General features: G+C 31.0%; 3 protein-coding genes across 3 annotated transcripts; 1 reads left to right on the forward strand and 2 right to left on the reverse strand.

The window, feature by feature from the left end:
- Window positions 446–3,117, forward strand: LOC109356970. The gene is made up of 4 exons (XM_019600635.1): window positions 446–755; window positions 1,152–1,560; window positions 1,796–2,976; window positions 3,043–3,117. Exons 1-3 carry the CDS (start codon window positions 578–580, stop codon window positions 2,952–2,954), a joined length of 1,746 nt encoding a protein of 581 aa, XP_019456180.1. The 5' UTR covers window positions 446–577; the 3' UTR covers window positions 2,955–2,976; window positions 3,043–3,117.
- LOC109356972 (glutaredoxin-C1-like) lies at window positions 4,197–4,608 on the reverse strand. Its single transcript, XM_019600637.1, has one exon. The coding sequence runs from the start codon at window positions 4,606–4,608 to the stop codon at window positions 4,213–4,215; it is 396 nt and encodes a 131-aa protein (XP_019456182.1). The 3' UTR covers window positions 4,197–4,212.
- Window positions 10,581–14,962, reverse strand: LOC109356971 (ACT domain-containing protein ACR4-like). Its single transcript, XM_019600636.1, has 7 exons — window positions 14,779–14,962; window positions 14,609–14,654; window positions 14,214–14,328; window positions 14,050–14,117; window positions 12,890–13,489; window positions 12,201–12,305; window positions 10,581–11,304 (listed from the first exon to the last, which is right to left on the reverse strand). Exons 1-7 carry the CDS (start codon window positions 14,850–14,852, stop codon window positions 10,954–10,956), a joined length of 1,359 nt encoding a protein of 452 aa, XP_019456181.1. The 5' UTR covers window positions 14,853–14,962; the 3' UTR covers window positions 10,581–10,953.

The following is a 15,082-nucleotide window of genomic DNA, read 5'->3' on the forward strand; positions in this document are numbered from 1 at the left end:
AAAATTGGGAAAGAAAACTTATTTGCCCATCTCATCAAAAGTGTATATTTTTGTGACACACAAATGTGAAGCCATGGGAGGATCATTGAATACTTGCTATAGAAGATAGCTAAAAGATTTTCTTCAAGAATGTCAAAAAAGAATATTAATTTATGTTCAAGCTAAAGCATCTATATTTTTTCAACAACAACAAAAATTACATGTAAAAATTTTATTTTTAAACTATTCTATTCTAATATTACTTCTTGAAGCCCATACATGTCCCAAAAAGTTTATATCTCCATGTTCCAAACCAATCACATTCTAACAAGTAATAAAAAAATTATTTTATGATTTTTTTCTTAATTAGTTAGTACTTTTTTATTGAATTGATACACAATGAGACACAAAATCTTAGAACTAGAAGGAAAATAGACCCTATGAAATTGTTAACTATATGAGAAAGAATGTAAGGTAAACAAGAAAAGCATGTTGATTAATGAAAAGCTTGGTGTACAAGTGAAGTTGAACATTGTTTACAAGCTTATCCTATGTTGTCAAATTAGCTTCCTTGTACAACAAATCCTTGGAACATCCTATGTCTATATTTAATACCCATTTTCTCAATACATTTACAATCAAATATTCTTTGCAAAACTCAACAATGGGTAATTCTCATACCAAATGTTGTGTAGATAATATCTTAAACAAAAAGCAAGCTCTTCCCATTGAAACCATTTTCAAGCTTCCTGTTGCAACTCCTATTTGGCCTTCAGGTATTGATTTTGTGATCATCATTTTCTCTCCTCCTTGTTGTCATTATTTGTAGTGATCATAGGATTAGGAACTTTTTACGAGTTTATACTTTTCGTTACGTAGAAAACAAAAGTGCAGAAATGAAATGTGTTTTGTAGAAGACTCACTTTCATTCATCAAATAAGCAAATTATTTATACATCGTAAAATAAAAACTGATGCAGAAAAGAAACAACTCCTACTTGAATAGAATAATGAGCATCACATAAATGTTCCTACATCCTTTATTGCTTGATGAATATGAAAATAACAACTTCTGAGTCACGTTAATCAACATATACAATAACAACTTATGAAAATATGATATTTCTATAAACTTTTTTTTAACTTTTGCTGGTCTTGAACTGTTTCATGAAGGTGATGGTTTTGCAAGTGGAATCATTGATTTGGGTGAGCTACAAGTGTTTCAAATCTCAACTTTCAACAAAGTTTGGGCCACATATCAAGGTGGTGTTGATAATCAAGGTGCTACAATATTTGAACCAACAACAATTCCACAAGGATTCTGCATGTTGGGTAGTTATAGCCAACCCAATAACAAGCCTCTTTTTGGAAGGGTTCTTGTGGCAAAAGATGTGTCTTCAAGTACTATCAATGGTACTTTGAATAAACCAATTGATTACACACTTGTTTGGAGCACTGAATCTATGACGATTAACCAAGATAGCCATGCCTATTTTTGGTTACCAATAGCACCTTATGGCTATAAAACTGTAGGACATGTTGTCACCACCACACAAGATAAGCCTTCCCTTGACAGAATCAGGTCGAGGTCCCTTGAGAAAATATATTACAAAAATATTTACATATATACTACATATTTACATCAGGTTGTGGGTTTAAATCCTGAAAACAGCCTCTTCACTTGCGAGGTTAAGGGCTGTATATATCTAGCCTTCCGAGATTTCACTAAGTGAGAGTCTCGTGCACTTAGCCGCCTTTTCTTTTATATATTAGATATTTGACTCATCTCTTTGATGATATTTGAATGCCTTAATCAGGTGTGTCAGATCAGACTTAACTGACCAGTGCGAGACATATTCATGGATTTGGGGACAAGGAAAGAGCAATGACCCCAATGGTTTCAATATCTATGAAGTAAGACCCACCAACAAGGGAACTCAAGCTCCAAGTGTTAGTGTAGGCACATTTGTTGCACAAAATAGTGTGACAACTAACCCTATATCTATTGCATGTTTGAAAAACACCAATTCCAACTCAAAATCAATGCCTAATCTCCAACAAGTTGAGGCAATAATAAAAGCTTACTCTCCATCTATGTACTTGCACCCTAATGAACAATATCTTCCTTCCTCAACCAATTGGTTTTTCTCCAATGGTGCACTACTATACAAGAAAGGTGAAGAATCAAAACCTATACCAATTGAACCAAATGGCATTAACCTACCTCAAGGTGGCAACAATGATGGTGCTTATTGGCTTGACCTACCTGCAGATGAAACCAACAAAGATAGGGTCAAGAAAGGAGATTTACCAAGCTCTAAATCCTACATACATGTAAAGCCAATGCTTGGAGGAACCTTCACAGACATAGCCATGTGGGTATTCTATCCCTATAATGGACCTGCAAGAGCAAAAGTAGAGTTCATAAATCTTAGTTTGGGTAAGATAGGTGAACATGTTGGAGATTGGGAGCATGTAACATTAAGGGTAAGCAACTTCAATGGAGAACTATGTAAGGTATATTTCTCACAACATAGTAAAGGTGCATGGGTTGAAGCTTCTGAACTTGAGTTCCAAGGTGGTAGCAACAAACCTATGGTTTATTCTTCCATGCATGGCCATGCATGTTACCCTCATGCAGGACTTGACCTACAAGGGAGAAATGGAATAGGTATAAGGAATGATAGTGCTAAGAGTAATATGGTTATGGATATGGGAGCATCATTTGAATTGGTATGTGTTGAGTATTTGGAATCTGAAGTTATTGAACCACCTTGGTTGAATTATTACAAGGAATGGGGTCCAAAAATTGATTATAATATAGATTATGAGTTGAAGAAAGTGGAGAAGATGTTACCTGGGAAGCTTAAGAGAATGTTTGAAAAGATTGTGAATGGTTTACCAAGTGAAGTGTTGGGAGAGGAAGGACCATTGGGTCCAAAGTTGAAGAATAATTGGAGTGGAGATGAAGTTTAATTTTAAACCAGATGTATAAAAGTTGCATCCAATAACAACAACCAAGTCTTTGTCTCATTAGCTGGAATCGGCTAAATCGATCTAAAAGTGTATCCATGTAAACAAAATATTTTTTGGCTTGTGTGATAAAACTTAACAATTAAAAAGAACTCTCTTAAATAAATCAGGTTCTGGTTTGTGTTTCTCAGGATATGAATCATTGTGGACATTACTAAACATTAATATTTATATAATTATAGTGATATTTTCATTGCAGATAGTATTTATAAAAGTTAAAGAGTCACTGTTTTTTTATACCTTAATTTTATTAAGATTTTCCCTTATATATATATACTGAGAGGTTTCAACATGTACTACAATCGATCATATAGAATAAATACATATCACCAATAAAGTGTTAGTCTAGTATAAAACCCTGCTAGATCTTAAGATGACCTAAAGGTGAAGACTCAAAAGTTGAGCGACATTTATTAGAAGAGACAGTCATACATCCCAAAAGGGATTAGTTCCTTTTACTCAAAAAAAAAGTAAGGAGATACTCTTGGTAGTACAAAAAAAACAAATACATATTAGTAACTAGACCCATTAGGACATGATTGCACTATTATACTTTTGAGATGAGTCTTCTATTTCCCTTCTACCAACACAATAAGCAAACAAAATGGATCTTAGGCATTGATGGAAAAGCATATGATATAATAATATACCACCCATGACATGAATTTGTTTTGTAGCAGTAATAACAAGGAGCAACACAGATTTCACCAACCTTATAAATATAAAGAAAAACTAATTACATAATTTGTTAGTTCAAAGTAATCTTTCATCTAATGGAGGACTTTATGGTTTAGATAGTTTGCAAAATGTCATATGTTTAATTCTCCATCACATTTTCTTTGTTTTTTGTCATCACTTGTCTCTCCATTACTGGAGATGAGTATCATTCGTACCAAAGATACTATCATAATTGTGAAATTTAAGGAAAGAGTACTTTTGTTAGAGCTTCATTCCCCTACTAAAATTATTTGTCTTATTTGTATGGATATTGTTGGATTCCATAGACAAACAATCTTTGTTAAAACAAAAGCTAAGTCCCAACTAATAAAACTATCACAACTTCAAATCTAATGATATTTTTTAATGCACCAAAGTCAATAAATAATAAATTAGATAGAACACATTAAAATGTCAAATATTCGATTTATAAGAGTAACATTTATTGAGAATAACGGTTATACAATACATGATAATGATTGGACTAAAGCCACAAAGCACCAGCATCTTTGAGAAGTGGAACAAGTGTTCCATTGATATGAGAAGCCAAAACCCTATCCATAGTTCCAACTAGCTTCCCTCCAATGAACACTACAGGAACAGAAGTTGAGTTTCCAACCAACCTCATCAATGCTTTCTCCATTTCTTTTCCCTTTGGATCTTCATCTAACTCCACCACATTAGGGTTAACACCCATGCCACAAAACAGTGTCTTCATTGCATGGCACATGCAACAACTACTAATGCTGAATATTACCACAGCACTTTTAGAAGCTAACCTTATTACTCTTTCCATTTGGTCTTCCATGTTCATAACCCTCATGCAGTAGCTCCATGATGATGGATCCATTTGGTAATGCATCATTGTTTCTTGATTCATTGAAGAAAAAGGATGAGAACAAATGAAAATGTGTTAAGTTAGTGATGTTGTTGTGAAAATAGTGAAGAGAATGGAACATTTTATAAGGGTACTAGGAAGTAGGAAATGTGGGAGAAGGATAAGGATACAACATAGGGGGGGGGGGACCCTAAGGGTGCTTTGTCTGTTGCTGTCGAAACGCGTGTCTTGTTGTTGTTTCAGATTCAGGAGATTGATTGTTGTCTATTATCAGATTATGTCTCTAGCTAGTGTGCTTTGGAATTCGTCTCAATGGACATATATCACCTGTCCCGAGTAGTGTCTCGTGTCGACAGAGAATGAAACACTATTAGGGACAGGTGAACCCTATTCGGTTATAATAATGCATGCAACATTTTTCACAATAATGTTTGATGACGATAGTATACGAGTGTCCCATTTACTGGGATAGATATGAGGAAGATAGATATATATAGCCTGACTTCCGAATAGAAAAACTGTTTTCTCGATTTGAACTTGTTAACTTATCATCATTAAACACAATAATATTATCATTGAGTCAAATTCACCATCTATATTGACTCGTGTTTTATGTCAACCAAACATGAATCAAATATAGGAATGTTAATTAATGAGAGAGAACACATTTAGAATAATGACATAGTTGGTATACCAAATATCATTTGATAATCTCAACAAGAAAAATGTATTAAAATCTTTAAAATGACAACAAAGAAACATTTAAAAACAAGTCAATAACTTTTTTTTGTTTAATACAATAAAATAATATTTTTACCCCAAAAAATAAAAGAAGAAATAAGATATTATTTCTCTCTATTACTAAAGAAGATCCTTTTGTTGTTCCTACACTCCATGCATATGGTTGTTACCTACACCTATAATAAGTTGCATACATATTTGTCAAAGAGTGAAAAAGCTAAAACAAAAAAGTGATTGTACAAAGCAAAAAAGTGACAAGAAGCAGAATTGTGAGCTGTGCAGGGTGGCTACCTGTTCTGGGATGTTTGTCCAATTGTAGGAATGAAAGGACAAAGACAAATAAAAGTGACAATAAATAATTGGCGTTTTATTCAAACTATTTACATAAACAATTTTTTTTTACACAAGCAATTTAGATTATTCTATTTTTTTACACAAACAATTTTTTTCACAATATTGATAACCGGATAACTTCTAATTTTCAAAACAAAATAAATTAACTCAAACTTGTGTTAGATTAAGGACATGTGTGGAGTGACACTTGTCGGGGAGAAACATATCTTCTGTCTCAAAAAATGTCTCACTTCATGTGTCATTTCTTTGATTAATCAGAAAAAATATATTTTATTATTAAATTTTAAAGTGACACACTCTTGTGGTACAATAGATGTCGACCATGTTGGGAGGGGCAACACGAATCCCAAAATAAATTAATTTCTTACCAAAAAAGATGAAGGGAACCTTTAGTAATATAAAAAATAGTCTTTAAATCCTCCTACACCATAAAAAAGTGATATAAGTCAATTTGTATATAAATAATCAATAAACAAACTACCAACTTTTTGACACATATATTAGTTTTCTAATGGTGTACAAGAATTTGAAGGAGAATGTATCTTTCTTTTCTCCTCTTTTGTTCATGTTTGTGCTTTTCATTTTGCATTTTCTCCATTCCCAAATCCCAATTTTAAAAATTTAATGTCCCGAGTCAAACATCCAACTTATCAGGATTTCAATAATATTGGAAAATTGGTGAACCATTCTTATGTTTTTTGGGTTCCCCACGTGTATTCTCGCATTACAGACATATCTATCCGAGTTGGGAACATCCACATGCTTGTGGCAATTACTCATGCATTAATATTTGTAAATATTGTCCAATTTTAGTGAAATTCACTAAATTGTATAGTTTTATGCATATAAAAATTTTAAAACTAAAACCACAAATGATGTGATTTTGTTTAATAAAACAATTGAAGAGAAAACACATGTTGAAGAATTATGCAATGTTGACTCATAGTTAATATGAGTCAACTTTGACTCTTCTATATGAATTTCTTGTAATATATTTTGTAAATGATTTGTGAATTCCAGTTATTTATTTATGTTTTGATACTTGTATTTGATATTTGCATGAATGAAATATGAAATATAGATTTTAAATTTCAATATTTGCTAATTTGAAATTTTGCTACATGTTTACATATAGAGATATAATTATGAATTTATGACCAAATTAATTAGTGAACATGAGTTGAATTGACTAACATGTATCACAATACTTTATTCAACTTATCATGATTCAACAATCATATTTTGTTGCTAAAATAGTAAACAAATATTGCTTACATTTATAGGATTTGTTATCATTTGTTTTAAGCTTAAGGAACTCAAAAGTGAAATCATTAGATCCTGAATGATAGATTAATATAAATAAAAATAATATATATTTACCTTTTTAATGCAATATATTATCTTAAAACTTCTTAACTTTAGCACAACAGAAAGTAACAAAAAGCTACTTTATATAAGAAAATTTACAAATAGTTCAATAAATTAATAGTTTAATATAGAAAGGATATGCATTACTATGCCCAATGACATTGCAAATATAACAGACAGCATGCAAGCAGAAAGCAGCTGGTTGCAGACTTGGGATTATGTGATAAAAGAAGATTGAGATCGTATCGACCGAAAAAAATATATGCACTGATATTTTTATAAATTCATCATAATTTTTTAAAAAAGTAATATAAATAAATAATGAATAATGTATTGATGGTAATTGTATAAATTTTATAACGAAAATATATATAAATTATACTCTCGTAAAAACATTTGGTAAGTCAAACAATGATTTATGGCATAAGATATTGTTTCAAATATATTACTATATAGTAGTGAATGTTGAAAATGAAGATTGTATGATATTTTACGTTGACAATTAACGTGTAAAAAAATTAATAGATAATAATATAGTGGTAAGTGGATTCGGTATCCCATAGAAATCTTCTATATTTATTATTATATTATTTTGATACCAATAACTAATAATTAAATTGATTATTTCTTATTGATAACAAATATACATTAAATAGTATATACAGAAGATTTATGTTCGGAGTAATACTATATTTTCATACCTATAAAAAAGTTATCCGTATTATTTATAATCTAATTATTAATAAATAAAGTATCACATTTTACATATATTATTTTCTTTCTTGCCGATATAGAAAGATAAGTAAGAGGATATATCATTTAGTTTTTCGGGAGAAGTGGATGTTCACCTAAAGCAGTGACAAAGTATGGTGGCACCATTTCCTGAATCATGCGGCGGAACCGTACTGACTTAACCATTCTTTAGGGTGAATTGTCTTTGTGGAATATGCATTGGAAATAACAAACAAATTTCCTCCTTAAACAAATAATAGATTATGTACCAATTATGTCGATTCAAGTAATATATATTTGATTTTCTTTGAGTAATGTTTTAGGTTTGAGTCTTATAAAAAAATATATGTTGGAGAGTTAGCATCATGTACTTATAAATGTTCTCAGTTTGGACATGATTGTCTCTATTACAATGATACATGTGAGAAACAAAAAAATAATGGATTCTTTTTTTATTTATTATGAAGATAAGCTGATGTGTATGATTGGAGTTAGTTTATTTTATTAGTCACAACTATGATATTTAAATTGTTTATAAGATATATGAATTTCATAAAATATAGATAGAGTTCATTTTACACATTTTTAAAGTTATTTTCAATCTTTTTCAATTTTTATACACATTTGTATTTTATTTTTTTAACTATATTTTTATTTTTCATCATTTATCTCTCCATTTATTTCTAGTTTAGTTTCCACTATGAGTTGAATGAAATTATTTTAGTTAAAGTGTATTAGAATTGAGAAAAATATATATACATTCACGGTATAAGAGTTTTTTACATTATCATTATGTCATTCATCGTTGAAATTTGATCATCATTAACTTACACTTAAGTATAATTAATACAAATGAATGATACAATGATTATTTATAAGTCTTTACACTAAAATGTATAAATATTACACTCATGGGAATTTTACATTATTTAATGATTTCTGCAAATAATGTGCATAATTAAAAATGGCTACCTTTTCTTGGAATCTTTTCTAACCCATCATTCTTATAATTCAGCACTTAGAATACTTCTAAAGTTGCATTACGCTTAATTAACGGGTAGAGGGTGAGCTTGACGGTAAGGTTGTTGTTCAATGATTGTTACGAATTCAAATCTTAGAAACAATTTCTTTTTTTATAGGGTAAGGTTGCATACATCTATTCTTCTCAGACATCATCGATTCTTGTGTAGTAAACATATTGCGATTGAAACTCAATTAACTAAAAGGTTGATATAAGATAAAAGAAATTATTACATAGTTTCAGAACTAATAATTTTAATTACGTTTCTGGTTTAAAATAAATTCATTTAAATATATTATCTATCATTTTCAAGTAAACCAATTAGGATTGACTTAACATCCAGAAAAAATATATTGAATAACTTTTTTGAGCAATCCAATTAATCTATCCCTTTATAAAATAGATGATATGTTATATCCCTTTATATATCTATCAAATTATGTAGGATATAATGATTAAGAGTTATTTTCAAGATTTAAACATATTATTATTATGTGAATAAGTAACAATTTTATTCTTGTATCAAAACATTCCCTTTAATCTAAGTACTAGCATAAAATTTACTAGTTGTTTCCGAGAACTTTGCATCCTAATAAAAAATAAAAAGTAATTGTTGTTACAAAGTATTTTCTTTAATAATGTTTTGTTGTCAAACACTTTTAACATTTAAATATTTAAGTGTTTCGATTATTGTTTTTTTCCCTTTTAAATTAAAATTTTAAGTAACATTTTTTATAGTGCGGGTTAGAATTCAAGCATCTAAATACTTAATATACACATGACCTTTTGTATAAATAGATTATCAACTATACATGAAATTTTGTATATAAATGATGGAGTAAAAATGTAAAAAATTATTGTTGTATATATGAAGATACAATTTTTATCCTCATGATATGTATAAATATTTGATAATCAACAATAAAGTTTTAAAATCATCATAGTGTTTGTTTGAGAGGTAAAGTAACCACAGTAATTGGTCTTAATATTGTTCTTTATAAAATAAAAATATTTTTATTTTATTTTTTACTGTGTCGTTCTTATTTTTTACTTTTTGTTCTTAAATAAGAACAATTCTTGGTTGTTCTTAACCAATGGAAAGTGAGGAGAGAGGTAGATATGTGGGAAAAAAGCAGACGTTGTAGGACCCAAACAAGAATAAGAATGATGTTTGCTATTATATGAAAAAGTAGATATTATTCTTATTTCATGAGGAGTTGTAAAAAATTATAAAATAATATGTGAGATCCAAATAAGAATAAAATTGTTGTTATCTATCGGAGATTTTCTTAGCTTACTTTTCAAGATATGTTTCTCCAAATGTATTATTTATTTTCTTGTGTGTTTTCCTATCTATATGGTCTTTAAAGTGAAGTTGATTTTCACATCTAATTTGGAATAAGAATAACTAAATTTGGTAAAATGTATAATTTTTAATATAAAGGAAATAAAATATATAGAAGTTCACTATTTTTCCTTTCAATTATCAAGATATCACCCCAAATTTCCAACTCCTTAAGTCTTAACTACCCTAATAACTTGGAAACCATGGTAATTATGTAGGACAATTATCAGTCTGTTCTTCCACAAATTGTGTCATTGTATGTACCATAAGCTTATGATTGGTTGAAAAAATATTTTTAAGTTAAAAAATTAATAATTAATTATTTTTCTGATCAATAATAAGTTTGTGGTACATACAGTGACACAATTTGTGGGATAACAGATGTGCATCTCAATTATCCCTAATCAAGTTTTGTTTGTGCTAGCTTTGAAAAACTAAACTACTATTTACAAAACAACATCATAGAAAGCTTCAAATTATGGAAATACACTAGATTCAAGTTCATGATTTGTTCAACTAGAAAAACTAAACTATTATTTACAAACAACGTAACGAGAAGCACCAACAAGGCGTTGGTCTAGTGGCGTAAGGCCCCACAAGATCCTAGAATGACAAATGGTCAATGGTTCGATTCCTGTGAGCGATACTTGTTGGGAGGGGCAACCATACACAAACTTGGTAGTACATAAGAAACAACATAATGGAAAGCTATGAAGTTATGAAATACACTAGATTGAAGTCTAAGATTTGTTGGTTCTCACTTGGAAAAAACTAAACTAGCATGTACAAAGAACATCATAGAAAAGCTCCAAGTTATGGAAATACACTAGATCCAAGGACAAGACTTCATCAGACCCAAGTTATAAAGAAGTTTCGCCGATCTTGATCGAAACAGATTACGCAAACAGAACGGTCCGGTCTCATGTGATTGAGATTTCGAGCATACATTTCCTTTCACATGCATTGTGATCATGCCTATCTCTTTTCGAACTGCCTCAATTGTTTCACTTGTAACCGGCATTCCGGATGGATCAGTTACATAGAAAACATCCATCGCTTTCGACCCTCTTGTTGCAATCTCAGCGCGATTAACCGAAAGACCATTTTCTCTAAAAATGCGAGTTATATTGGATAGAAGGCCTACCCTGTCTTCACCACAGAGTTCTAACTGTATGCCCTGCATCAAATGTAGAATGTAATACTTTTAGTTTGATGATGAATGGATATATTATTTGAGCATGCAAATATACTAATAGAGTACTTCTTTGGCATGTCACAATGTGTTTGTATATTGAATTTGATAATATACATGTACTAGAATTTGGAGAGGGATTTCATTTGCAATTTATATCAATTGTTTCATGAACTAATAACTATACCCTTTGGCCTAATGGTAAGGGTGGATCGTTTTTTGTACTATCAACTAGGACTGGAAACGAGCCAAACCGAGTCAAACCAGAGTTCAGCTCGATAAGGATTGGTTCGGCTCGAAACTCGACTCGAGTTTGATATGAGTTATTTTTTTAGCTCGAGTTTGGTTTGGTTAAAGTTCGCGAACTGTTCGGCTCAGTTCTAATGGTTCATTTGGACAACTTAAATAGTAAATTAATTTTTAAAAAATACTACAAATTTTTTTATACATATAAATATAAGCATGTTTATATATATAATAACAATAAATATAAAAATTAATTCATATATATATTATATATATATATATGGAGCCAACTCATGAACATAATGAGTCGAACTGTATTCAACTCAAGTTTGGTTTGTTTATTTAACGAGCTCAATTTCCAGCTCAAGTTTGGTTCATGAACCAAATTTATCGAACTAAATAACGAATCGAGTTTCGAACGAATACCGAGTTGGTTCAGTTTATTGTCAGCCCTACTATCAAGGGTATCATTTCACCGTATGAGTAAGGAACTAATACCCTTTTGGTACAAACAAGGGTATCCCCTTCCACCAAGTGTCACTCCCAGAAATCGAGTTTTTGACCTTTGGGCCTGATAGTATGACTTATATATGGCAAGAAATAGGGAAAATTAGCATCCAAATGATGTTTAGTACCTCAGAACTTCTTCTCCTAACAGCAGCTTCTAAGCAGTTAATTACTCTTTGTCTTTCTGCTTGAGAATTTATAGGACATCCATCCACATGTCTTATATAGTATTCCTGTTTCACAAGTCAAAAAACATGTTATTAGTGAAGTTTAATTGTACCCTAAAGTGAAAGTATCATGATGTAATCAACAACAAAAGCCTTTTTCCTATGTCATAAACCATTTTTTGTGTCAAAAACCATTGTTTAGATATATAGCAAGACATGTAATTAAGTAAGGGAACCAAGAAGACGCTAGTCTAGTAGTATAAGGGATAGGAATCACCTGTCTCAATGGTGTCTCGTTCTCTGTCCCAAGCTAATGACATATTGCCACATGAGTAAAAGAAATTTTTTAAAAACAAAAACATTCTGATTGGCTCGGGACAAGGAATAAGACACCGTTCAGGAAATGTGATCTCTGTCCTAGCGTAAGAGCCCACTAGATCCCCAGAAAGACCAAAAGGTCGAGAGTTCGATTCTTGGGAGCGATACTTGTTGGGAGAAGCAGTAAAGTACTCCGAAAGGGATCAGTTCCTTACTCAAAAGGTGTGAGGATACCCTCGGTAGAAGGACAAAAAAAATCGATTATGAGAATTATCAAGGCTAAGTTGGTATGATGTGTATATACTAATTGGATGTGAATTCAAGGAACAAACCTGATATGCTTCTGTTCCTTCAGCATTTACAGTTCCATGGTATACAACATATTGCATGTCTGTGATTGTGCAAACAGTATCAAATATTAATTTTGGTCTATCTGGACATCTCAAGTTCACAACAGTGTATCCTTTATCTGCACAATCATCAACAGTTACATAGATCTTGTTCTTGTTAATTGCTGACCCGTTATCCGCATCGTATATGTCATAATCGCGATCGGCGTACATCATTTGATGCAGCCTCCTTTCCTTGTGAGTAGAATCAACAGAAACAGCAGTGTTGGCACTCCTGTTGTCTATGTCTCCATTCAGGACAAATAGTAGAAGCTGCTTAATCTTAGCAAGGCGGTCGAGATTGTCGATTGATAGTCCAGTAGCCTCATCCGCAATGTAAACAACCGATGCCATTCTTGAATTGTGAGTCCAAACTTCGGCTGCTATCACATTGCATTTAAGGTCTGTTAGGACTGCAAAAACCTCCGAAAGCAAGCCTGGCCTATCTTTTCCGGTTAATTCGATGGTAGTATGTTCGGCAGCAGCTTGGACTTCAACAGATCTTCTCAACGACTGAAAACTACGGCCTCTTGAACCTAGTGACTGATACAAGCAAGAAAGAATATCAGTAGCTAGATTGATTCACATAGCTCCACAAAACAGAACAATGACATGTAATAGAAAAACTGCAGATTCATGTTTGAAACCAAACTAATTCTTCTTGTTTTGTCTGGTTACTTACTTTTCAATGTAGTCGTCGATTTAATTTGTTACAAAGAAAGATATTAGACCGGATCTTACACTATTTATACTCAACTAATGAGATTAAGACTTGGTTATTAATATTTCCGACCGTGCAATTACATATTCATTCAAAAGATAATGATTTCACACAACTATAATCTGATAATCCAAAAAATTGAGCAGAATAAAGACATTATACTACCATAAAATTTGATATCATGGGCATAGAAAATATCTAGCAAATTTTTGGATTTGTTATTAGGGTCAAAAAATATTTTTAAAAAATGGCAAAAAGTCAATTACACTTTCTTTATCCCACTGTAAAATTAACTAGGAAATAAGAACCCAGAGAGAATAAACATATAAGCATAAAATTTGTTCAAAGTAAAATTGGTATCAGATTAGTTTTTCAGATCTACCTGTTGAATCCTTTCTGCTACATCTTCTTGAAGAAATTTCTTCCCATTTTGATCAGTAACATGAAAAACTAGGTAATGAGAAAAAGAAAAATAAGATTAGGTGAAAAATATTTTAGCAATGCAATATTGTTTAAACTTATGAACATAGAGAATTCAGAATTTACCATCCATGAACCATCCTCCATCAGAGGAAATGTAAGCTCTTCTTATAATCAAATTCATATCAGTCAGAACTTGAATCACTTCCAATAAACTTCCACGCTTATTTGCACTATCAACCTATAATTCAAATGAAAAATTCTATTACAAAAGCACCCTTTTGAAAAATGAGTAAAATTTAAGCCAAACAAAGTTCAATTTCTATTACAAAAAAGTACCCTTTTGAAAAATGAGTGAGATATTATCCAAACAAAGTTCAATTTCTATTACAAAAAAAAACACCCTTTTGAAAAATGAGTAAAATATAACCCAAACAAAGTTCAATTTCTATTACAAAAGAACCCTTTTGAATTGAGTAAATATAACTCAAAGAAAGTTCAATTTTTTAACAATTTGGAACCTTTATCAAAGTGGTTGTTCTACTTGAATTGTTATCCACAGTAACTCTGCAACAAAGCAACACCATATGAATAACACAACTCATATTCTCATAAACATTACATTTCTATAACAATGTTAATGATAATGAAAACAACAATACCATGTTTAAGAATTAAGAGAATTGTTTACCTTGGAGGATTCATTCTAGTAACAAGCTTTTGAAATTCATCATCCATAGACAAAGAAGAAGACCAAAAATCCATAAGAAGGTGTTGTGGCTGCAAACAGAACAGAACAGAGTAAGAAAGAGAGTGTGTTTGTTTTTTTTGGTTTAAATAAGATATTGAGTTTAAGTGTGTAACAGTTTTTATCTGAATTGTGTGTGTCTGGTTTATTGTACTTTCATTGTACCTTAGGAATTGGGGTGTGTTTACCCTTCAAAGACTTTCCCAGCTACTAACAGCAATAACACACCAAATTATATATATATATA

The sequence above is a fragment of the Lupinus angustifolius genome, chromosome LG09 (assembly GCF_001865875.1).
Source record: "Lupinus angustifolius cultivar Tanjil chromosome LG09, LupAngTanjil_v1.0, whole genome shotgun sequence".
Classification (NCBI taxonomy): Eukaryota; Viridiplantae; Streptophyta; class Magnoliopsida; order Fabales; family Fabaceae; genus Lupinus; species Lupinus angustifolius.

What these genes read in the sequence shown, in the direction of transcription:
- LOC109356970 (XM_019600635.1), top strand. Translation starts at nt 578, where the DNA reads ATGTCTATATTTAATACCCATTTTCTCAATACATTTACAATCAAATAT. An exon ending in AACTCCTATTTGGCCTTCAG is followed by an intron (nt 756 to 1,151) that starts GTATTGATTTTG and finishes TGTTTCATGAAG; the next exon opens with GTGATGGTTTTGCAAGTGGA. An exon ending in CCTTCCCTTGACAGAATCAG is followed by an intron (nt 1,561 to 1,795) that starts GTCGAGGTCCCT and finishes TGCCTTAATCAG; the next exon opens with GTGTGTCAGATCAGACTTAA.
- LOC109356972 (XM_019600637.1), bottom strand. Translation starts at nt 4,608, where the DNA reads ATGAATCAAGAAACAATGATGCATTACCAAATGGATCCATCATCATGG.
- LOC109356971 (XM_019600636.1), bottom strand. Translation starts at nt 14,852, where the DNA reads ATGGATTTTTGGTCTTCTTCTTTGTCTATGGATGATGAATTTCAAAAG. An exon ending in GAACAACCACTTTGATAAAG is followed by an intron (nt 14,329 to 14,608) that starts GTTCCAAATTGT and finishes TTTGAATTATAG; the next exon opens with GTTGATAGTGCAAATAAGCG. An exon ending in AAGGAACAGAAGCATATCAG is followed by an intron (nt 12,306 to 12,889) that starts GTTTGTTCCTTG and finishes CTTGTGAAACAG; the next exon opens with GAATACTATATAAGACATGT.